General features: G+C 33.3%; 2 protein-coding genes across 3 annotated transcripts; one reads left to right on the top strand and one right to left on the bottom strand.

The window, feature by feature from the left end:
- Positions 1 to 8,958: 8,958 nt before the first annotated feature.
- Positions 8,959 to 12,228, top strand: LOC131632261 (uncharacterized). 2 transcript variants are annotated; one of them, XM_058903045.1, is made up of 5 exons: positions 8,959 to 9,114; positions 9,374 to 10,485; positions 10,603 to 10,731; positions 10,931 to 10,956; positions 11,322 to 12,228. In XM_058903045.1, exons 2-5 carry the CDS (start codon positions 9,435 to 9,437, stop codon positions 12,048 to 12,050), a joined length of 1,935 nt encoding a protein of 644 aa, XP_058759028.1. In that variant the 5' UTR covers positions 8,959 to 9,114; positions 9,374 to 9,434; the 3' UTR covers positions 12,051 to 12,228. The 2 variants fall into 2 exon arrangements, with proteins under 2 accessions (XP_058759028.1, XP_058759027.1); XM_058903044.1 differs by having other exon boundaries at positions 9,374 to 10,731.
- Positions 12,229 to 12,656: 428 nt separating this feature from the next.
- On the bottom strand, positions 12,657 to 16,262 carry LOC131632262 (glucose-1-phosphate adenylyltransferase large subunit 1-like). The gene is made up of 14 exons (XM_058903046.1): positions 16,012 to 16,262; positions 15,543 to 15,875; positions 15,286 to 15,408; positions 15,019 to 15,189; positions 14,772 to 14,948; positions 14,626 to 14,681; positions 14,430 to 14,523; positions 14,036 to 14,221; positions 13,865 to 13,945; positions 13,702 to 13,788; positions 13,499 to 13,603; positions 13,223 to 13,329; positions 13,004 to 13,064; positions 12,657 to 12,867 (listed from the first exon to the last, which is right to left on the bottom strand). Exons 2-14 carry the CDS (start codon positions 15,777 to 15,779, stop codon positions 12,766 to 12,768), a joined length of 1,587 nt encoding a protein of 528 aa, XP_058759029.1. The 5' UTR covers positions 15,780 to 15,875; positions 16,012 to 16,262; the 3' UTR covers positions 12,657 to 12,765.
- Positions 16,263 to 24,583: the final 8,321 nt, after the last annotated feature.

Here is a 24,583-nt window from a genome sequence, read left to right as displayed (position 1 = left end):
GACCGTGATTGAAAGTGGCGCATATACTACCACACGCTACATAATAATGCTTGATCCTGCGTGATTATATATCTTCCCTAACCGTTGTTAAATGCTTGATCCTGCGTGATTATATATCTTTCCCAATCGTTGTTAAATACCTTTTCCTTAGTAGTGCGATGAACCGCAAAACTATGACAACATCGAAATAGATGGAAGAAACGAGTTAGAGAAAGTTTCCCCCTTTTAGTATTCACATTAATACATGTAGAATTTCACGTATGCCCAACTTACTAGATGAAGTTGCGAAGAAGCCATTTCTAAATTGTTGATAATTTCCATTTCAAAAGCAATAAAGGACAAACGAAAACCCATAATTAAGAAGATGCACTCATAAAAGGGGTGTTGCAATTGTGACACCCCAAATCTACCCGATAAATTATACGGAAAAATCAGAGTACAAATTTCAAACAAGTTCATTTGAGGTATCACATATTCGTCATTCGAAAACATTTACGGCTTACTTTCCTTCATATAGATACATATCACAGAAATTCAAAACGACAATTAAATCATTACTCGATAATCACTTTGGTTCAAATTAAAACAATTAACTCGCAACGGAATCAACAAACTTCATAATTATTCAAACAATATCATAGCATCTTTGCACGGTAACTTTAAGTTATAATTTAAACTAAAACCATATAAAATTCAGCAAATAAAACAATAAGTAAAACAATCGTTTATCCCCCCCGAGTGCTACAAATCAGAGCGACCACCGACTCAACTCACAACGTCTAAATCTTCATCAAGCTATCACCTGTACGTTACCAGTATAAAGGTAACGACGAAACAAAATAAAGGGGTGAGATATCAAACAATATAAACAGGGTGATGATAAACAGTATATTCAGGTTCAAGTTATAATAATTATCGCTTTGCGGTATAATCGTTACCGCCTAGTTTACTTCACTGTTTTAATCAACAACATAAGTCACAATATCTCACATAAGATCATATTCAAAGTTCACAACAAGTCACATAAATTCATACATCAAAATACATAACATCATAATCACACAAGTGAAATACGACTCTAACAAATGCACATGCATGTGGTACCCAGGGCTTCAGCCCCCATCGCCAATTGCCAAATAATAGAGGCATCAAAACAGGCATAAGCCTTCGTTGCTGTTTGCCAATCCAGACCATCGCTAAAACATGCAAATCATGAGACACGGATGAAATGCAACAAATCACAAACATCTCATAACAACGTCGCGAGACATACACCTATATCACAAACACGTCGCCAAACATCGTCACAAAGACATTCGCCTACATCGCCAAAATATATCAATAGTTATTGATAAACAATCGTCACCTTAAATCCTGCACTTCGCAATAATTCACAAAAACTCATCGCAACATCGCAATATATCACACGACAAATCAACAACAATAATTCATCACAGATAATTCACGCAAACATCGCCATACTTCACAAAACTCACAAAAATACGTCACGTCGCAACATTACCAAAAACACCGCAAGCACAACGGTTATCGAATTATCCCCGAACACTCCTAATATTATTCAACTCGCTATATATTTTTCCGTCTATTATTATATTCCTCTGCTACTGATATAATGCCTCTGTTACGAAATTGGTCACTACGTTGATGAGCAACAAAGTGCTACTGTTATTTTCATTAACACCTTCTATATTATTAACTCACAAAAATTATAATAATATATAATTATAATTCGACAGAGTTTCGAAGGGACTCTAAACAACTCTACAATAATTCATACAACTCTAAAGTGCCCAAAAATACCCTACTGACAATTCTTATTACATATAAGGGTAACTCTTATGCATCAAATTGGCTAATAGTATGACTCAAGTAATAATAAAACGACTCTAAAGGGTCAAATACCTTCAATTTTAATCTATAGTTTATCAAATTTTACTCTAAACAACTTGAAAGCAACTCTGACAACCCTATTGACAACTCTAACAACACTATTGAAGATAATTTAAATTAACCAAATAATACAAATATTCATCTCTAACTCAAAACTCCTAAAAATATTACACTAATAATATTAAACAATTATTATTATTATTATTATTATTATTATTATTATTATTATTATTATTATTATTATTATTATTATTATTATTATTATTATTATTATTATAAACTAATGAAGTATTATATATTAGTAAACCTGCAACTTGATTCCTAATTGACTAAATTTACAGCTCCCGTATACGCTTTACATTAATATATTTCATCAAATTGCTACCTACTTAGTTTATTATATCTACCAAAATAACAGTGGTCGCTATAGTAGAAAAGAGAAGCAACATGCATATTAACGCAATATATATTGTCTTCTAAGCAAGCATCTTTTTTTTTTCTTCTATAGAATGATGTAATATATTTATTTCCAGATTTTACATGCTCATTCAATTCCAGATTTTACATGCTCATTCAATTCTCTAAACAATTAAGCAGACCATATATTGAAACATGGTTCTATGTCAATAAACGCGAGGCTAGTGACGTAGAATGAAAACAAACATTACATGAACGTGACGACGCTACAGTAAATATTTTTAATATATATAATTTTTTTCATTATCGAAACAATATAAGTATATAGGAGAACGGAAATTGATGTTATAAACAGCCCGCCATACGAATATCGGTATCAAATTAAATGCATCAAATCACACAAATTTAACACCAATAAAATCATCAACACATCAATTTTTACGGAAACAATAAATTTACACAGAATCAAACATAAGATAATTTCATACAATTTTTAGAAATCAGTCGAACACAAATAGATAATAAAATTCCCTAAACCCCACATACGGTCCATCATATCCCCGTTTATAGAGCAAGAACCCTACCCCTACCTTGTATTCGGAGTCCGCTTTACAATTCCGGTCAAATCCAAACTTTCCGACTTCGCGTAAATCTTCCGTTTTTCTCTTCGCGGCTTAATTCTCGTATCTCTTTTCTTTTCCAATTTTCCTCTTCTCTCTGCCGTCCTTCTCTTTTTCCCAAATGTTATGTTACCGAGTTTCTAAAAACCTAGGTGTATCCTCACTTCTCAATTATTCCAATCTGGGCCAAAACCAAGTTACAACATAACATCACTCAGCCCATCTAATTTATTTTATTAAAACTCCCAATTTACTCGTTAATTCTTATTTTACGGTCTAATTTTATTTGCTCTGAAAATTCCCAAAATAATACCCGACACTCTAATAATATTTCTTATACTAAAAATATTAAAATCTTGATTAATTTTCGATCCGCTATCCCGAACTAATACCGATTAAATCGTCCCAAAACGCGAAAAAATCCATAAACACTCCAAACGTCTAAATTAAGCGAATACTCGAATTTTTGGGCGTTACAACTCTCCCCCACTTAAAAGATTTTCGTCCTCGAAAATATTCCCGACACCACCATCATCAACTTCATTCCCACGTCCAACCTTTCAACATATCAATCAATTAACACATCTCACTTCGACTACGCATATGTAAACCATTACGATACCTCTTTGCACATTGCAACTAAACCACATTCGAGAAGCAAAGCTTCTCCGCCACTTCGCTCAAACTAACCCTGCAACAAAACAAACAAGTACCAACAGTGTTTCACACATATGTCGCGTACTAAGGGATAAACAACAATTAGACGACTCTGGCCGGACGGACCGACCTGCTCTGATACCACTAATGTAACACCCCAAATCTACCCGATAAATTATACGGAAAAATCAGAGTATAAATTTCAAACAAGTTCATTTGAGGTATCACATATTCGTCATTCGAAAACATTTACGGCTTACTTTCCTTCATATAGATACATAGCACAAAAATTCAAAACGACAATAAAATCATTACTCGAAAATCACTTTGTTTCAAATTAAAACAATTAACTCGCAACGGAATCAACAAAGTTCATAATTATTCAAACAATATCGTAGCATCTTTGCACGGTAACTTTAAGTTATAATTTAAACCAAAACCATATAAAATTCAGCAAATAAAACAATAAGTAAAACAATCGTTTATCCCCCCCCCCAAGTGCTATGTATCAGAGCGATCACCGATTCAACTCACAGCGTCTAAATCTTCATCAAGCTATCACCTGTACGTTACCAGTATAAAGGTAACGACGAAACAAAATAAAGGGGTGAGATATCAAACAATATAAACAGGGTGATGATAAACAGTATATTCAGGTTCAAGTTATAATAATTATCGCTTTGCGGTATAATCGTTACTGCCTAGTTTACTTCACTGTTTCAATCAACAACACAAGTCACAATATCTCACATAAGATCATATTCAAAGTTCACAACAAGTCACATAAATTCATACATCAAAATACATAACATCATAATCACACAAATGAAATGTGACTCTAACAAATGCTCATGCATGTGGTACCCAGGGCTTCAGCCCCCATCACCAATTACTAGATAATAGAGGCATCAAAACAGGCATAAGCCTTCATCGCTGTTTGCCAATTCAGGCCATCGCTAAAACATGAAAATCATGAGACACTGATGAAATGCAACAAATCACAAACATCTCAAAACAACGTCGCGAGACATACGCTTTACATTAACACAAATAATACAAACATCTCTAACAACACTATTGAAGATAATTTAAATTAACCAAATAATACAAATATTCATCTCTAACTCAAAACTCCTAAAAATATTACACTAATAATATTAAACTATTATTATTATTATTATTATTATTATTATTATTATTATTATTATTATTATTATTATTATAAACTAATGAAGTATTATATATTAGTAAATCTGCAACCTGATTCCTAATTGACTAAATTTACAGCTACCGTATACGCTTTACATTGATATATTTCATCAAATTGCCACCTACTTAGTTTATTATATCTACCAAAATAACAGTGGTCGTTACAGTAGAAAAGAGAAGCAACATGCATATTAACGCAATATATATTGTCTTCTAAGCAAGCATCTCTTTTTTTTTCCTTATAAAATGATGTCATATGTTTATTTCCAAATTTTACATGCTCATTCAATTCCAGATTTTACATGCTCATTCTATTCTCTAAACAATTAAGCATACCATATATTGAAACATGGTTTTATGTCAATAAACGTGAGGCTAGTGACGTAGAATGAAAACAAACATTACATGAACGTGACGATGCTACAGTAAATATTTTCAATATATATCATTTTTTTTCATTATCGAAACACTATAAGTATATAGGAGAACAAAAATTGATGTTATAAACAGCCCGCCGTACGAATATCGATATCAAATTATATGCATCAAATCACACAAATTTTACACCAATAAAATCACCAACACATCAATTTTTACGGAAACAACAAATTTACACAGAATCAAACATAAGATAATTTCATACAATTTTTAGAAATCAATCGAACACAAAGAGATAATAAAATTCTCTAAACCCCACATACGGTCCATCATATCCCCGTTTATAGAGCAAGAACCCCGCCCTTACCTTGTATTCGGAGTCCGCTTTACAATTCCGATCGAATCCAAGCTTTCCGGCTTCGCGTAGTTCTTCTGTTTTTCTCTTCGCGGCCTAATTCTCGTATCTCTTTTCTTTTCCAATTTTCCTCTTCTCTCTGCCGTCCTTCTCTTTTTCCCAAATGTTATGTTACTGAGTTTCTAAAAACCTAGGTGTATCCTCACTTCTCAATTATTCCAATCTGGGCCAAAACTAAATTACAACATAACACCATTCCGCCCATCTAATTTATTTTATTAAAACTCCCAATTTACTCGTTAATTCTTATTTTACGGTCTAATTTTATTTGCTCTGAAAATTCCCAAAATAATACCCGACACTCTAATAATATTTCTAATACTAAAAATATTAAAAATCTCGATTAATTGTTGATCCGATATCTCTAACTAATACCGATTAAATCGTCCCAAAATGCAAAAAATTCCATAAACACTCCAAATGTCTAAATTAAGCGAATAATCGAATTTCCGGGCATTACATCAATCACCACACTCACTGCATATCCTTTCATTCTCAGTTGGGGTCTATATACCCCATTGTGAAGGTAGACTAACTTCAAGAAACGTGCCATAAAAATTGCCTACTTTAGCAAAAACATAACAAATAGAGGAGTAACCAGATTCTACCCATGAAGATTAAGCATTCTTTAGGGGTTTGTGAGCACTCTTCTGCAATTTTTTATCCATAATGCACTGACTTTTCAATTGCAGGAAAGTGAAATGTCAAAGAAGAATATAAGTGTTAAATTATGGAAAAGACTCTAAGAAAACTAATGCTAACTCTTTGAAGACTATATTCTAGCATGCAAAAGGAAATATACTCTATCAAACGTGCCAAATCACTCACACGCAACACTTAAGTGTTTCAGTTTTTAAGAGTCGTAAAAACGACACTTTCGGGAAGACGTTTAAAGTATGGAGCATTAAATGCATAAATCTCCAAGGAACAAAAATAATTTCTTTTTCTCTTCAAAAAGTAAAGGCGACAATGGTCAGCAGCCAAAGCTGAAGCGACAAACCTATGCTTTATCGAGCACATACACGAGCTTGGGGGAAACTGTTATGGATCGACCATATCGACCCCTGAACGACCACTCTGAGGGAACAATACATCTTCTAGGATCTTCTTAGCACATGAGAATTCTCCTGATGACAGTAACAAAGATCCTAATTGCAAGTGCATCCAACGACTCTCTGCATTTAATTTCAACCATTTATGTTTAAATCGAAGGGCTAATAATTATTCCTACCATTCTCAGGTAAAAATATCATTCTCACTTGATATGCCCCATATTAATAATGGAAGAGAAAAAAGAATGACACATAATCTCCACCATTTATTTTAAAATTTAATGGTTCAGATTCATTATCATGTTCTCACATAAATATATATATATATATATATATATATATATATATATATATATATATATATATATAAAAAAGACGCTAAATTGAGGTAACAACTTTCTAACACAATTTGAATTCACACTTATTCCTCACATATTGAATTAAATATTGAAGTACCAGCCTTGCAGGCAGTGTTTTAAAACCGGACCGATCATTAAACCGGTGAGGATACTGGGTCACTGGTTCATTGGTTGAATCACTGGGTCAGTGGTCAAACCACATGACTAAATCGGATTAAACCGGATAACTCTGTTGAATAAACTTATCTCTATTGCACTACTATATGTTTATTAAATCGTTCGAACTAGATGACTCAGTCTCTAAAAAATATCAAAACACCTACAAAATTTTAAAATTTCAAAATATCATGATTTCGCATATTCTTTTCATTCAAATTCTAAATATAACCATAACTCACAATCAAATAATACAAAATTTAAATTTAAATAAATTTTAAACAGATCTAGTTGCAAATAGAGGAAAAGTTGTTCCGAATAAGGTTCAAATAAAATCTAATTATATTTTAATTATATATTTAAAAAAAATCATGAAAATGATGTCATTTTGTACGGAAAAAAAAGAATATGCATTTGAACCGCCGGTTTTCTAAAACCGCCGATTTTCTAAAACCGCCGGTTCACCAGTTTTTTCCTGTTTTGATCGGTTTTGGCCGGTTCTCACCGATTCAATAACATACCTGGTCCAGCAATCAGACCAAACCGGTGACCCTTCTGGTTCCCGGTCCAACCGGTCTGATTGGCCGATTCGGTCCGATTTTTAAAACACTGCTTGCAGGCAGTGTTTTAAAAATTGAACCGGTCATCAAACTAGTGAGGGTACTGGGTCAATGGTTCATTGGTTGAACCACTGGGTCACTGGTCGAACCACATGACTAAATGAGATTAAATCGTATAACTCAATTGAATAAACCAGTCTCTATTGCAACATTATATATTTATTAAATCGGTCGAACCGAATGACTCAGTCTCTAAAAAAACCACAACACCTACAAAATTTAAAAATATCATAATTTAATATGTTTATTCTTTACATTCAAATTCTAAATATAATCATCACTCACAATAAAATAATACAAAATATAAAGTTAAATAAATTTTAAACCAGGTCTAATTGCAAACAGGAAAAAATAGTTCAAATAAGAGTTGAATAAAGTCTAATTATATTTTAATTTGATTTTTATAAAAAAATATGAAAACAACGTCGTTTTGTGCTGGAAAAAAACATGCATTTGAACCACCGATTTTCTTAAACCGCCGGTTCATCAATTTTTTCCGATTTTGGCCGACTCTCACCAGTTCAATAGCATATCTGGTCCAACAATCAGACCAGATCGATGACCCTTCCGATTCTCGATTTAACCGGTCCGACCGGTCAGTTCGTTCCGATTTTTAAAACACTATTGGAGGTCAACCTCTTTCAATTTCAACTGCCCAAAAAACTTAAATCAATCATCATTTTCGATTCTCACTCTATTTTTTATTCCAGAGCTGAACAATATTATTGAATTTTCTAATCCATATAAAATGTAAAACAATAGTATTCATCTTTAGACGTATAAAGTAACTTTTATGTAAATTTGTTTTAATATTTTCCATATTTGAAAACGAATAATTTTGACCAAACCGAAGATTCGGAACCTTTCAACTTAAGCAAAAATGTCTAGTCATCAAAAACAAAAATAAAAAGAAAATTATTTTAAAGTGGTCACAATACATCCGCGTAGGTTTAAACATAGGAGAAATGAAAAACCCAAAACAAATCACAAAAAGACAACGAGAACAACCAATAAGAAAACAAGAAAAGTGTACATGGGCGGGTCCCATTGGACCGATCCCTATTCCTCGATTCATGTGGCCAAGGAAAGAGAATAGTACTTGAAAAGAAAGAAGACAAAATAAACACAGTAGTACAAAATAATCAACGGTTAGATGGACTCTATACCACACTTCACGAGTTTCTGACCGTTGATTTACAGACAGTAACACTTCTCCGTTTTCATTCTTTTTAAGCAATTCTTTTCTTCTTCGTTTGTTTTTCCTCTCCCTTCTACTCGCTCAACTCAGTCTTCGGTTTTCTGACTCACTCTTTCACGAAGGTAATTTTTGAATTTATCCGTTTGGTTTTTGTTGGATTCCATGCTAGTTAGATTTGCTTCTGCCATAGATTTATGAGATGGAATTATTTCGATTTGAATTTAGCTTCTAAAAACATAGTCAGTGATGTAATTTCCATGGTTAGGTTGGTAAGCATATTCTGCATTTTGCATGTGACAGTGTTTAAGCACTTGTGATCTAGTTTTGCATGTCATGAATTTTTGTAATGGAAGCTAATGATTCAATGTGTGGGAAATTCAGGTTTTGAAGAGTTGTTTGAGTTGACTAAGTCTTTGAGATCAATATAGCGGTGCGTTGTTCCATGACTGATGAGATTTCTGGCCGTGCACACCATGATGTTGACAAAGTTGATGCTCATGCAATGCATGGTTATGGTTATGGTTATCTATTGCCATGGATGGCTCATTGGAATCACACAAATTATATGTCAACAATAAATCCTGGCTGGAGTGGGGAGGTCAGATCAGATCATTCCATGGATGTAACTGGGGCCGCAATGATTGGTTTTGGTTCCGAACCATCTCTTGTATCCGGTGGTGTTTCTGAAAAATTGAAGGGAAGATTGCCTTTTCAGAGACAAGAAAAGAGTGTTTTCCGCAAGGAAGATGGAAAGTTGGGGATAGAGTCATGCTCGGGTGATGACAAAGTTTCTGTCAGCAGAGTTAGGCCATTACCATCTGCTCCTCATAAAATAGAAACTTCAATAGAAAAGTGTCAATTATTGTCTCAGAGAGTGCCAATTGGATCCTTGAGGGATAATGAACCAAAGAACTTAACTCTTTTCGCACCGGTAAAATCAGCTTCTGACATAGTACTCACAAATGTACGCGACAAAGGAAAATCTGCGATGAATGAAGTAACTGGTGGACCGCGCGAAGTATATCCATCGAGCTACAGCTCAGCATCCCAAGAACATTACACAAACACTAAATTTCATAGTTATTCTGTTCCCCATGTCCCTGAGAAGCAGATGAGTAGTAGCCTGTTAGACCATCAAAGATTTTCCCTAACAAGATTGATGCGAGGCAGCTTCACTCATTTTCCGCATGATCCCATAGCCGACAGTGACGACGACGGACACAATGTTGTTCGTAGTCAGCACCACAAGATTCAAAATTTAATTGTTAATCCAAACATTGCAAACCAGACTTCACTCTTGGAGTCAGCTAAACCACAAAATTTTTACTCTTCGGTAGAGCAAGTGCCACAATCTGTTTATGGTGTGAAGGATGCAAGTAAATACACCAATGTAGATTCCGTAGAAAAATTATCAAGAGGTCTTCCCAACATTTCCCAAGCAACACATCGTTTTCTGGTGTCGAAAATTCCCGGTGTTAATTTATCTAACAAAGGTCAGTTTTTTAGAGAGTCAATGCCACATACAAAATTCAAAGGAAATAATTTCAATGAGATCCTTGATTTATCTCTGAATCCACCCGCTAGTGACCATACTAAACTCGAAACTCTAGGAAGTTCAGTAAAAAGTGAAGGGAAGGAAAATGTTTCTGATTTCAAACGTCCAACAAGCTTGACGAATGAATCAACTCCTGAACCCGACTTTATGGACATTGGTACTTCACACGAGAACAATCTTCCAGGTATATATGCACACTGCAAAAGAACATACCATATAATGCTATCCTTTAAGACTTTGTATAATGTTTACTGTTAACTATTCCATAATTTCAGTTGTTTGATAGCAGTTTTATTACTTGTAAGACAACATGTTCTGCAAGTTTGATGTTATTGATGTTTTTTTTTGTTGGAACTAATTGTGCTGCTTCCAACCTATTGCAGGTGAAGCTCCAATGCTGTCAAATAAGGTAAGGTTTCCCATGTTTGATTTCCCATCAACACCATTGCCTAAGCATTTAATTGATATTTGTTATCATCTGATTCTTACACTTTATATACAACGGTTTTTTTGTGGGAAACGAAAGGGTTTCATTAACTTTACATTTGTGTCGAGTATATGATGAGTGTTGTATGACACTACAAAACTAACTTTAATGACACAACTTCTTCATACCAAGACATAAACTCACACACAATTAGGTTCTGTTTACTTAGCGAAAATATCTTTTCTATTCTCTAGAGTTTGTGTTAATTTTATGTGTTAACAAGGAGATACTATTCTAAACTTTGAGAGGTAAATCAAGCATGAATGATCAAAATTTAAATTTTGTAGTGCTCCAAGGATAGTCAAAACTCACTCTCAACTCTAGGTGCAACAACTTCGGCTAGAGGGAAAAACCTAGAGAAGCCTGGGAATATAAACGAACAGGAACTTCTCACTCGGGCAAGTCCCATTGTTGACATGGAGACTAGCACATCAAGAACTCGTAGCCTTGATGTGGACCAACTTTTTTCTCAAGAAAAAGAACCTGCAAGGTCAAAATCTAGCCATAGTTCTTTGGGATCAGACCCAAGTAGCAGATGGGTTAAACGGCTCAAGTTATGCTCACCAGAACATGCTCTTGGCACCAAGAGTGAAAATATTGGAGAAACTTCACATGTAAAACTAACTAATATGAAAGACGCCAAAACTAATTTGGAAGCCGAAACGGTATATAATGATGACGGTCACGCCGAAGGACAGACGGTACTAGAACCACCTCTAGTATTATCAAATGCCGAGTCCTCTTTTACCGAAGCTAAGGAAGCTGTAGAAATTACACTTTCGCATCCCTGGATTCAGAGATGGAGTCATAATCGGGCTGCTTGTTCTAAAAAGAGGCACAAAACAGTTGAGAATCATGATCCAAAGTCTTCAAACAGTACGGCAGGAGAGGTAAAAAACAAGCCGTTTCCAAGTGTAGCAGCCATGGCCCTACTTGGAAAGGCAATGAATAGTTTGAATCCCTCCCAGTTGACGAAAAAGGGACCTGTGATAGTTTGGAATATGAAGGGACTTTGAAGTTTTTGGCCACTGCTGATATAAATATTTGGGGAGTCTTGGTGTTAGTTTGTTAGGAATATATAATGGTTGTGTAATGGAAGTTGCATATCTTATTGGTGGAGCAACATCTAAATAAAGATATTATGTATGGGACTTACTAGTGGAGCAATATATCTAAATAAAAAGATATTATATATGTTTTTTTTTGTAACATATATACTTGCAATATACTGTCATCATTCTAAAATGAGATTTTAGAGGGTCAAAGTTAATGTTTTAAAAATTGGCTCTTATCGACTGGTTGAACCGAGAATTGGAAGGGTAATTGACCCAAGTTGGCTATTGAATCGATCATATAACTATACCAGTGGGAACTGGCACAAACTTATCAAAACTAAAAAAACTTTGCGAACCACGAGTTAATGCTTCCATTTTTGTTTAAGTGGTGATGTTAGATTTGTTTTTTTATAAAATTGTTTCGGTTTAATATGAATTTTATTTAAAACTAGCCATGTTTCGGTTTCAAGTTGCTGGTTTGAATTTGAAACTCAAAAGTTAATACAACATATAACATAAAAGTGTTCATATCAAAACTACCATGGAATTTGTTCATCCCAATGAGAGTTCACAAACAACCCTTCATCATTTTATTCATGAGCATCTTGATTTTACACACATTTATTTTCATTCTATTTTTACAGTTCAAAACCAAAATGCTTGATGGAATACTTCTCTATATGATAGTGCCGTCTTCTATTGTTGCCTTCTCCATTACTATTGTGATTCCTGATCGGATGTAAAAACCATCACGAGGTCTATCCGCTTCTTGAACATCCTACAAACAAAACATTTGAATGGGAATACATAAGATAGATACTTATGTTCGATCGACGCATAGTTCATGATGATCTTACGCTAGAAAACCGCTAACTAACAAAATGACACCAAATGTAAAAGAGAGTCATGCTCACATCTTTGTTCATGATGATGACATCTTTCCCAATCCTAGCATTCTTGTCTATTATACACTTCCTTCAACAAAGACAACAGGCAACAAATATCAAATGAATATTCAATATTCTCTACCTGTTATATTGATATGTTATGCTAGATAATATCAATAGTTTTTGTTAACTTTTAAACCAACGTAACAAATTCAATAGTCTAGTGTTCATCTTGAGAAAGATTACCTGATTTTGCTATTTCTTCCAATTCCAATTGGAACCTTTCCCTCTGCCAGCTCAGAAGCAATTTCGGATTCGGTTTGGTAATAGTCTGCTCCCATCATTATAGTATCCTGTAAAAGATTGTTTTAAATGTTGGTATATTATATTATATAGCGTTCAGGGTCGATAATAAGGGTGTGCAAGACAGATTACAACAAAAAATCTCTAATTTAGTCACGGTTAAACTGTGGCTAACTAAAGAGCAACATCGTTCTTGGTAAAGATATCATGGTAGTTTACCTTGAGCTCAACGCCATAATCCAAACGCGAACGTTCACCCACGATGGAGTGTTGCACGCTACATTCTCTCAAGAAACAACCATGTGAGATTATTGCATCCACAATCTACAAAAGAGCAACTCAAACACCGGTAAAAAAAGCATCTCATGATACAAAGAGGTTAAGATCGAACTTTGAAGAGAGATGAACATAGTCATACTAACCCTGCATTTATCAATCTTTGTTGGTGGTAAGAATCTTGGAGAAGTGAAAATAGGTGTCTTGGGATCATAAAATTTAAACATTGGGCTCTGCAAGAGTAGCATATATTATAAACATTGTTAGTTTCATGATAGGAAAAAAATTTATCTTGATTCTTCAACCTACCTCTTCGGTAAGAGCCATGTTAGCATCGTAAAATGATTGTATTGTTCCAATGTCTTCCCAATAGTCTCCGAAAAAGAACGCCTGAAAGAAAGGTGAAATAGTCATTCAACCTGTATTTTTATTACCCCCGGATTGAAAGGAAATATATTTATTTTGCCAAATTTCTCTTACATGAACATTGTATTCATTCACTGATGCTGGAATGATTTCAGATCCAAAGTCATTGGAGGTTGGATACCTCCATTTTAGAAGCTTGAGTAAAACATCAGTCTTGAATACATAAACCCCCATAGATGCAATAAATGGCGACGTTATTGCATCTTGAGGTGACAATCCAAAAAGAGAAGTATCTACTTGCTGCATAGAAGTAACAAGAACTATTAGAGATAAGGTTAGTTAAGAGTTAGTTAGATTAATTATTTTTGTTATCTTCTTCATTTTCATATTGACTCGGTATATATAGTATTTTGTACTAGTTATCGGTCAATTTATAAAGTTATCAAGAGGCAAGAAACTAAAGTGTTTTACTTGAAATTTCATATATGTATAGGACATTAGGACTTACCATTGCTTTAAGATCAGCTCCCTTAGGCTTTTCGGAAAATTGGATGATGCGACCTCTACTATCTACTTTGACTAATCCAAAATCTGATGCGCGGCTGAAAATCGGGCAAATGGATATTAAACTTAGATAAAACTGAATTTGAAACTTATGTGCTTTTATCAAACAAAGGATTAAGAAGACTCAACATTATTCATACCTCTCACCAACGGCGGCACATGATACTGTAATATCCGCATTTCTGTCAATGTGACTCTGTTTATATGTTTCGAGATGATCAGAAAACACAGAAAATGAAACGAAGAAATTAAATATTTCAACAAATGAAACAAATAAATCGAATACCTGCACGAGATCCATGTAATCCATTCTGTATAGATGATCTCCAGCCAAGATTATTACATTCTCAATGTTTCTGTTCTTTGCATCCTCAAATACCCATGTAAACTGCCTCACAGCATCTGCTGTTCCTTGAAACCAATTCTTCCCGGCTTCTCCCGGTGTTTGAGTAGCCGCAAGAACCTGTTCATATTAGCCTTTTATGAATATAGATATATTATTCGTAATTAGTAACCAATTCCTTGATACATACCTCTACGTATCCATCTCCAAAGTTGATGCCATTTCCAAAATAGGTACGAGAGATATGACGGTTTAGTGACGCAGAATTGAACTGTGTCAATACAAATACTTTGTTGATGCCGCTATTGATGCAATTGCTCATTGGAATGTCTATAAGCCTGTAGCATCCACCAACAGGAACCTGAAAAATGTAAACAGTACTATGTATCATTATTCATTACAGAATGAAACAATTCTCAAATTTTGAGTCAACAAAGACAATGGTTTGGTTACTCACAGCTGGTGTAGCAGCTCTTTTGGTAAGAGGAAATAGTTGAACACCAGGACCTCCTCCCAATATGATGGAAACAACGTTTTTAGGATCAGCTTTTCTTCTCAAAAAAGATGGAACCTGAAATGTCTGAAGTCGACGCACATAAATATTTTGAAGCACGAACACAGACACGGACACTAGACATGTCAAGTGGCTTTGACTCGCAATCACAAATTTAAAACCATGATAGGAAATAAATCGCATGACATAATTTAGCTTACCTTAGTCTCAGTGGCATCATTTGAGGTAAGAACAGCAGACACAGCACCAGGTTTTACCTTCTTAACCCTCTCTTTGGTTTTCAAACTTATTTCCAACTGATTAATAATCCATGGACTGTAATTCACACCCCCTTTGATTCTCTCACCTAGAAAACCATTCTCTTGATGAAAAATATTGTGTTTCCTCAAGTTTGTTATATGAGTATTGGTCTTAAAGTTCACACAAGTAGACACCATTGTGATGGTTTCAATGCTGTGAAGAAATGCCACAAATTCAAGTCCTTTTAAAAAGCCAAACTAAAAAAAACTCTAGTTTGATGCTCAAAGTTCAAACTGCAAGCAAACAAAGTGAAGTATACATTACACAAAAATAAAAAATATTATAAATCATGAGACATAACAGTTGTCTAATATTCAAAGTGACACTAAAATAATAGTAATGAAGTGATGAAGAGAAAGAAAATCTTACTTTATGTAACACCAGAATGAAGTAAAAATATGAAAAACCAAAGAAGCTGAAGTTGATCAGAATGAGATATAGATAATTGGAAATTATAGTGTTGGAACTTGAAATGTGATCTAGAGTGAGTTGCCTTTATTGGCTTGTGAGCTAGCGACAAAGGCCTCACGAGAATGATGGGGAAAATCTAATGGTTTTGGTATATATCAATTTTTTCAAAAACTATAGAAAAGTTTAGTAATGTTGATTTGGTAGTATAGTCTTTAATATAATTTCTCACGGTCCATGTTTCTAGGTTACTCTAAATTATATACACGGAGAGTCTTTCACAAACAAACACATGTCAATGTATGTTTCTATTGCCAGATAATGTAATAAATTAAATAAAAATATCTTAAATTTACAAAATAGTAGTATTTTAAGTTGACACAAGATTATTTGACAAATCTATTTCATAAGCAAACATACAAATAAATGAAGTATATGAAAATATAATTAAAAAAATTATTCTGTTATAAACTATATATTCAATTTTATATATATAAAAAATCATGCTACAATTGATTTAAATATATGTATATTTAGTGATTTTCTAAATAACAAATAAAAATATATAATTAAATATTACTAAAAATAAATAAAAAAAGAAATTATAGCTCATAAATAAATAAATATTTTAGAATATATATTATTAAAATTTTAAAAAATATTTGGTAATATTTTGAACGATATTAAACACTATTCATAATAAGATAATAAATTTTTTACGAAAATATATTAATCAATTATATATTAAATGAGTTTGTATTTTCTTATAATCTCAAAATAAACTTTAATATAAAATATATATAAACCAATTTTAATTTCATATCAAATACAAATTCTTATTGGTATTTTTTTTTTTTAAATTTCATACACCAAGAAAAATTTCTATTAGACTACAATATATATGAATTTTAATTATATATAAAGAATAAATAAATATGATTAAATATGATAATAAATAAAAATAAATTATAATAAATAAATAAATATCATTAAAAGAGTAAATATTAATGAATCAAGAAAAAGAGGGCACCCTCATGGGCAGGTTTGTATAATAATATTCACTAAATAGTATGATTCCACCTTTCTCAAGACATCATTTTCACAAGAATTTGTTTAACTGATATTTGCAGGTATATGGATATCGGATGTCCTTGTGGGCAGAGCACTTAGGGACCATACATGACTGCTTCAAGGAGCCTGAAAGTTTGGAATGTGTGAAGACTGTGAACAAGATTGCGGAACAAAGCTGGAAGAAATTTACAGCTGATGATTTTAAGCCATTGCAAGGGCACATTATGAAGTATCCCATCAAAGTGAATGCAGATGGGAAATTAAGCCCCTTAGCTGGATTTGAGTCTTTTCCGGATGTCGGCGACAGGGTGCTTGTTTCCGATCTATTTTTTAAAAATGTATTTTCAAATAAATATAATCGTAAAATAGAGAATAACTCAAAAAAAAGAATAAATTGTATGCGTGAAGTACGTCTGAAAATGTATTTCTAAAAATAATGTGTATTTTTCGAATTTTTTAGAGTTCTTTTCCACAACATAAATGTGGATTAAGAATTTCTTAAATGAAAAAACTATTTCAAAATCCATCTCATTGATATATTTTTTTTTAAATCTATGAACTTTTGGATGTCAATGAATTTCACTATTTAAAAAAATAATTCAAAATTACCTTAATTAAATATGACAAAATTTATTTTAATTTTAATTTTTTTAAATGAATACAACAAGATTTTTTTCATTAAAATCGTTTAAAATTTCAATCCAATACAACAACCTAAAAAAAGTTTGTAATCTATGAAACAATTAACGCATTGGACAGACTGATTTCTTGAATTGAATATAACTATAATAGATGATAGAATTCTTTCTCAAGAGAATTTAACACTACTGCGTATATAGAGTTGAATTTGAATAAAAACTTCTAATTAAACTAAAAAAAATCTCTTATTAAAAAATTAAAATCATCTTATTAAAGACCAATGACCATATTGTTTTAGTTTAAAAAAATTCTTTGTTCTGTTTTTTAACAAATGATATTAACGAAAAAAAATTTAAATAGTAAAATTTATTTTAAATTTATTTTTCATAAATTAAAATATTAATTTTAAAATAACTTTTATAAAAAATTATGTAAAATAGGTTTAAATTTTAATATAAAATATTAGAGTAAAATGATAAAACACTTAAATAATATTGTATGAGAAACTATTTACATTAATTTTTTATTTAAACTTTTTTTTAAAATCTTTGCAATTTTCTAAATTAAAAATATAATACTATAAAAATTATTTTTAAAAAACATCAAACAAACAGATCCAAGTCTCATGACCACACAATCATTACGGTTTAAATTATCTAAATTTTTTTCAATATCTTAAAAAACTAATTTTATTTCATTTATCTTTGTTATAAAATATTAAAAATTTATATTCTTATGATAATATTTTTATTTTATTATGATATAAACATATATCCAAGGTTTTTGTTTTTTTGTTTTTTTTAATAAGCAATTTATAACAAATATACGATTACGGTTTAACTTATCTAAATTTTTTTCAAAATCTAGCAGGTTTTGAACCTGAGATCTTGAGAGGAGCAAACTCTCAAGATCCAAGCGTTTCACCGCTAGACCATACACACGCACCCGCATATATCCAAGGTGTGTTAGTCTTAGTACCAGTGGGACCACGCCAATATGGTCATCAGCAGTACATATGAAATTAAACAAAATAGTATGAACGAATAATTACGGAAAAATAAACATATATAATTAATCAAAAAATTTCTACGGTTGAAGTTGGCCAGCCACTTGACATGTTGATTATGACTGCCTAATCTTCACACACATGATAACACTTCAACTTGATTGAGTTTGAGATTATAGGATAATATTCAAACTTGCCATTGGCATTTTCCCAACTAATCAAATGGTCAAGTTCTATATGTTTCAATTTGCAAATCATGCGTTCAAAAAGTACATTTGTTTCTTACTAGAACCAAAAATAGATGGAGATCAAATGAAGCAGAATTCTGATGTGATAAAGTGAGTTTTTGATGTATAAAAGTGGGTGAATTTTTTTTTTTTTACGGTAAAACAAACTCATTCAATAGATGAAAAATGAAAGGTACAAACATAGTGAAAGAGATTGTGTTAGGGTATTTCCCATCCACAATTTAACAACAACACTAATAATTGAGCCAAACAAGCTATGGACTTCAATAAACTTAGCAAAAAAAGAACCTAAAAAGGAGTTACCAAACCAATTCCTTAATCCAATCCACCAAACAGAACTCTTCCGCAAGATACAAATGAGTTTAGGAACCACAATCTTTATATCTATCCAATTAAGGATCATATCTTTAGCTTTAACACTAGCTTTATCACGCGCAAGTCGATTATACCGGTTCACAATATTGAAAAAACTCACAATTTGTGGATGAATCAAATGTTGAATGGAAAAAGGAGATTGATTTGCACCAGCCCTGAAAAGGTTCTTCCTCAAAAATACAGCACCATCATCCGAGCTTCTTTGAGACCTATCATCAAACACCTTGAGCACGAGTTGACAGCACCCTAAGCCTAAGAGCAATTCACACAGCAAAATAACATAAACCATAAACAACAAGAACAAGAGAGACACCAACACCTTACAAGACACAAAACTCTTATGAATCATCTTGACAAAACCCAATAGTACAACATTTACCCATGGCGGCTTCGGTGGAGGACGAGTAGTTCCGGGCAGCGAGAGAGAAGGAGTAGCCGAAGAGCGAGAAGCATCCGCCGAAAAGGTGTGTGGGATGTGAAGAAAACCCACAACTAACTTGTTCTTTGTTAGTGGTGGTGGCTCCGGTGGTGGCCGAAACAGAAGAAAGGGAGACTTAACCGTTGTTATTGTGAAGACTTGAGAAAGACAACGGATGGGAAGGAGGGTGCTCTCAAAAGAGAGGGATGTGACCACCATAGGGGTGGAAGGCATGGGCCACCATGAGGGTGGGAAAGAGCCACCAAACCCTAAAGGATTTGGGGAGAAATTTCTAGAGAGAAGGAGGAGCATCTCTCTCTAGATTTTTTAATGGAATCCTAATAGTAGGACCCCACAAGTGGGTGGATTTTTAAGATTAACACTTAAACATTCAAATAACTGAATGAATGAGAAAGTAGTTTGAGTGTGGCAGACACATGTTGTGTTTTATATAATGTGAGCAATTAAAATCGCCTTTGTGAGATTCGACGCCTCGTGCGAGTTGTCGTCCGATTAAATCCAAAGTGGAAAATATACTGGAGACCGAAATCACGTGTCGGTTGGGGTCTCACTTATTCTGCGTGTCTTTCAGTGCAATGCTTGTTAAAAGGCTTTTCATCGTGGGTCATGCGAGCGACCCAAAACACTTGTCCCCAAGCTCTTATTCGTAGTCGTAGGATGATGGCTTGTCATACATGTCTTCTTTCCAACTTCTAGCTGAAGGAAGTGTAAGAGTTTTGAATCTTTTGATGGATCTTCAATAACTTTGAGAACAAGCGTATTAAATTTCTTCCTCATAAGGGAGTCTCGACGTGTGACCCTATGTTTAAAATAATGATATCTTTCTGTACCAAATGTATTCAAGTGTTTTGAACAATCTAACGTAAGATCTCAACCGTTGGTGGTCTGTTTCGCGCTTCCCAACATCTAATATTGTGTATCGTACAATCGTCTTCTTTGGAAGATATATGATGATTCCCGAGGTTACCATCTCCAATTTTGTCACTCGTTAATCTTAAGAACTCTTCTTTTGTGTTTGCAATTGGTGAATTATTTTAGCAAGTGAACTAAAAGTCACCAAGTAATAAAATTCCAAATTCGTATCTGCAGGGACGGTGTAATTTCAACACTACAACTCTAGAGTACTATAATTATTAATTGGATTTTTTCCCATAAAAGTTGATTTTAACAAAGAAAGTAAAATAAATTAAAATTGATTAGAGATTAAAGTGACCAGGTCTTTCTTGAATTTGTTAATTATCACTGTTTGGTGATTGCACTTGTTCTTTTAAGATGATCTTCTAGTAAGACGATGAACTAACTCAAAAGTTATATTCAATTCCTTAGTGTATAACACTCTCTTTTACTAACAACTCCCTAATTCTTTAGGTACACTTGAAATCAAAACAACCAATAACGTACGTTAATTCCTAAATCACAAAATTATAGTTATCTATTCCTAAAACAATTACTAACTTTGAATAGTTAAATTATGTCAGATTTTAAAATCTAGGGTCAGTAGTCATTCATAAGCTAAGTTCACTTCGTATATTCGTCAACATAAAAAATACGTTACGAGCAAATTTAACTTAATAATACTAGAACCTCAAATTAATAAAATCGTTCAAAGCCAATCACATGGTTCAAACAAATCAAATTAACATCATCTCAAAAGATCTAATATAGAGAAGCTTAGCTACTCATAATTAGATTATTCATAACATAAAGTTTATAAGAACAATACATGAAGTTGGAGGTGGAAATTTGTCTTCAATAAAAAAAACATTCAGTCCTAACTCCTTGAACCTTGCAGTCCTCAAAATGCTCTAAAAATTTGCCAACCCCCCAAAATTATGGAAAAAGTGCTATTTACTAGGCTAAACGACTCAAAAATCGTGCCATTATTCATATTAATTGTGTCGTAATTCTACCTTTTTTTACATGACCGCGCCACGATTTGCCTACATTGTGACCAAATTCTTCCAGTATCTTTTTTTTGCTTTTCAAATTTTTTCCTCTCTCTCTCTCTCTCTCTCTCTCTCTCTCTCTCTCTCTCTCTCTCTCTCTCTCTCTCTCTCTCTCTCTCTCTCTCTCTCTCTCATTTTTTAACAACTTTTGGTATTTACTTACATATCACTAAATTTAACTCCAAATTCACACATTTGTTCAATATTACTACTAAAAAAACACCTAAAATTGCTTATCAATTTACATGACGACTGACTGTCATCACAACCCCAAATTTGAATTGTTACTTGTCCTCAAGAAACCTGCTTGCAAACTAAAAATTTAAGTAGTGTAAAAGTATGCTTACACAACCAAATAATCACTACGAAAAACTTCTTTAGCTTAGATATTGTAGTGTTATATTTGTGAAGGTCCTAAACTAGGGCGCCCTCGTCCAAAAAGCTGTACCGCCCATGCGATACTTTGAAGATTTGCATAAATATACCGATAATGTGTAAGGACATCGTTAAAGGAAAAGGGAATCCTCTACTAATCCTAAAAGATAGGTGGTCAATAATCTTTCATGATTATGGGGAATGATTTCCACCATTTAGGGTTACCTGAACCCTAGGTCCAAAAGACCTCTATAAATATTCTTCCCTTAAAGGGGAGAGGAGGAAAAATCTTAAGTCATACAAATTACATTCCATATACGCTTACACATAATCACAACATTCATCTTTAGAGTCTCTCAACTCACGTGAGCAAGATTCATAAAACCACTGCAAAACACCATCGTACAAGACTTATCATCGCCGTTAGCAAGCCCTAACCACCATACATCGTGATATAACAACTAAGACCTTTGAGTCTCTCTGCTCTTGCAAGGAGAATATGCACAACTGTACTTTTTGACCACTACAATGCCACCCAACGTGGGGTCCCAATAAAACGAATCGAGGCCATACCCTTTTTATCACCACCACCCTTCTTTCTGATTACCTTCACCCCTATACTTAGCCACTTTTAGCCATGGTTAACACATGAGCTATTTCCCTTACGTCAAAAGGTAACAACGATAACAGTGGTGTCGACGCCCTGACGAAGATGCGTGCTTCCATGGACGAGTTACACTGCCATAACTAAACGTTGGAAGACGACGTCCATAACATCAGACAACATCAACACGATTTCAATCCTCTAGAGGAGATGAAGCTGTTATACCTCTAACCACTCTCAGATGAGATATGAGGGGCGCCTGTCCTAGAGGGCTTCAAGCCTCCCTCCTTGGCCAAGTTTGATGGGCGCAACAATCCTTACGAACATGTCTCCTTCATCAATACACTAATAACCATCACAGGAGCATCCGACCCCCTGAAATTCTAGATGAAATTTGGCCTTGTCAGAAGTAAAAAACATCATTCTATTTCATAATTGTTGATAAATTAAAATATAAATCATTAATAAATTCAATTAAGTTTAACATGGATCTTAGGCTATGTTTGGATTGATAGAACATAACAAAGTGGAGCGGAATGGAACATAGGAAAGTGTATGGAATACAAAATTTATTAAAAATATAGGAAAGTGTACGGAATGGAACATAGGCAATTGTTTGAATATTTGTTAAAAATATCTCATTTCATTGCATACACTTCAAATCGGATGGAATAAAAAATAGAGAACTTGATGGAATGAGATAAAAATGGATTCCATCACGTTTCATTTTACTCCAACTATTATTTACAAATCTAAACAATGAAATTTCATTATATACTATTTCATTTCATACCATTGGTAATCCATAACCATCAGACTTTGGTGGTCTTTTGAGAAACTCTTTTGGAGGCTGGATAGGTTTTACATGAAGTTGTGGTTTCACATCTAATATTAATTCCGAGCGTCAAGTCATCTCTCATGGTCTTGATATCAATTAGAATCATGATTTTAGAAATGTGATTTGTAAGTCTGTCTCTCAAACAACTCTGAAGTTTATTCAAGAGGGTGTGTGTCTTCTTCTCATCCTTATGCGCCTCTGGTAGATTATATCCAACACTATTCATTTCTCATGGTCTTGATATCACTTAGAATCATGGTTCACACCTTACGCGAAAGGAATGCTAGTGTTGATAGATTGTTAAATTAAAAGTCTCGTTTGGTTAAGAATTGAGAGTTTTTCTATTTGTCATCCTCCTTTAGTTAATATCTGTTTAGCAGACTTTATGAGAATTCAATTTTCAAAGAACTTTGTTGTTTTTTTTTCTCTTGATAAAAATACCATCAATCCAAAAATAAAGAAGAGATTGAACAACTTATAGCAAAAATGAATTATGCAATTAGGGAGTACTAAGACTATGAGAGTGATTGGTGAGGCACCAAATACCACAATAATTTGTGATTATGCACTTTGAGCTAAAAATCATAAATCAGCGAGAGAGTGGGCGATAACAAGCACATAATTAATCAAGTTAATCATGAGTTTTCCTTTCGCTGCCTTGTTTTATTTGGTTGAGTATATCAACTGTACACGTGTCAAGAAAATGTAATATTAATCCCATTGGATTGTCCTTTGTGTGATAGTAAGATCTAAACAATGTCTTAAGTCTTAACCACCGTTGTTGAGTGGTGTTGGAAAATAATAAACATTTTGTCACAGGTGTGAGAGCCTCTTTTATCTTTTGGAGCATATGTGAAATTTGACAAATTAAAGAAAATATCAAATTTGTAAGATAGACAGTTTTGTATATTTAATTTAAAATTTCGTTTTAATATATCACCAAATTTTATAGATATTTTGTATAAAAGTAGTTAAAGATATCAAAACTTTTT

The sequence above is a fragment of the Vicia villosa genome, unplaced genomic scaffold (genome assembly GCF_029867415.1).
Source record: "Vicia villosa cultivar HV-30 ecotype Madison, WI unplaced genomic scaffold, Vvil1.0 ctg.000920F_1_1, whole genome shotgun sequence".
Classification (NCBI taxonomy): domain Eukaryota; kingdom Viridiplantae; phylum Streptophyta; class Magnoliopsida; order Fabales; family Fabaceae; genus Vicia; species Vicia villosa.
Note: the sequence above shows the minus strand (reverse complement) of the source record. Positions and strands in the feature narration are given on the sequence as shown.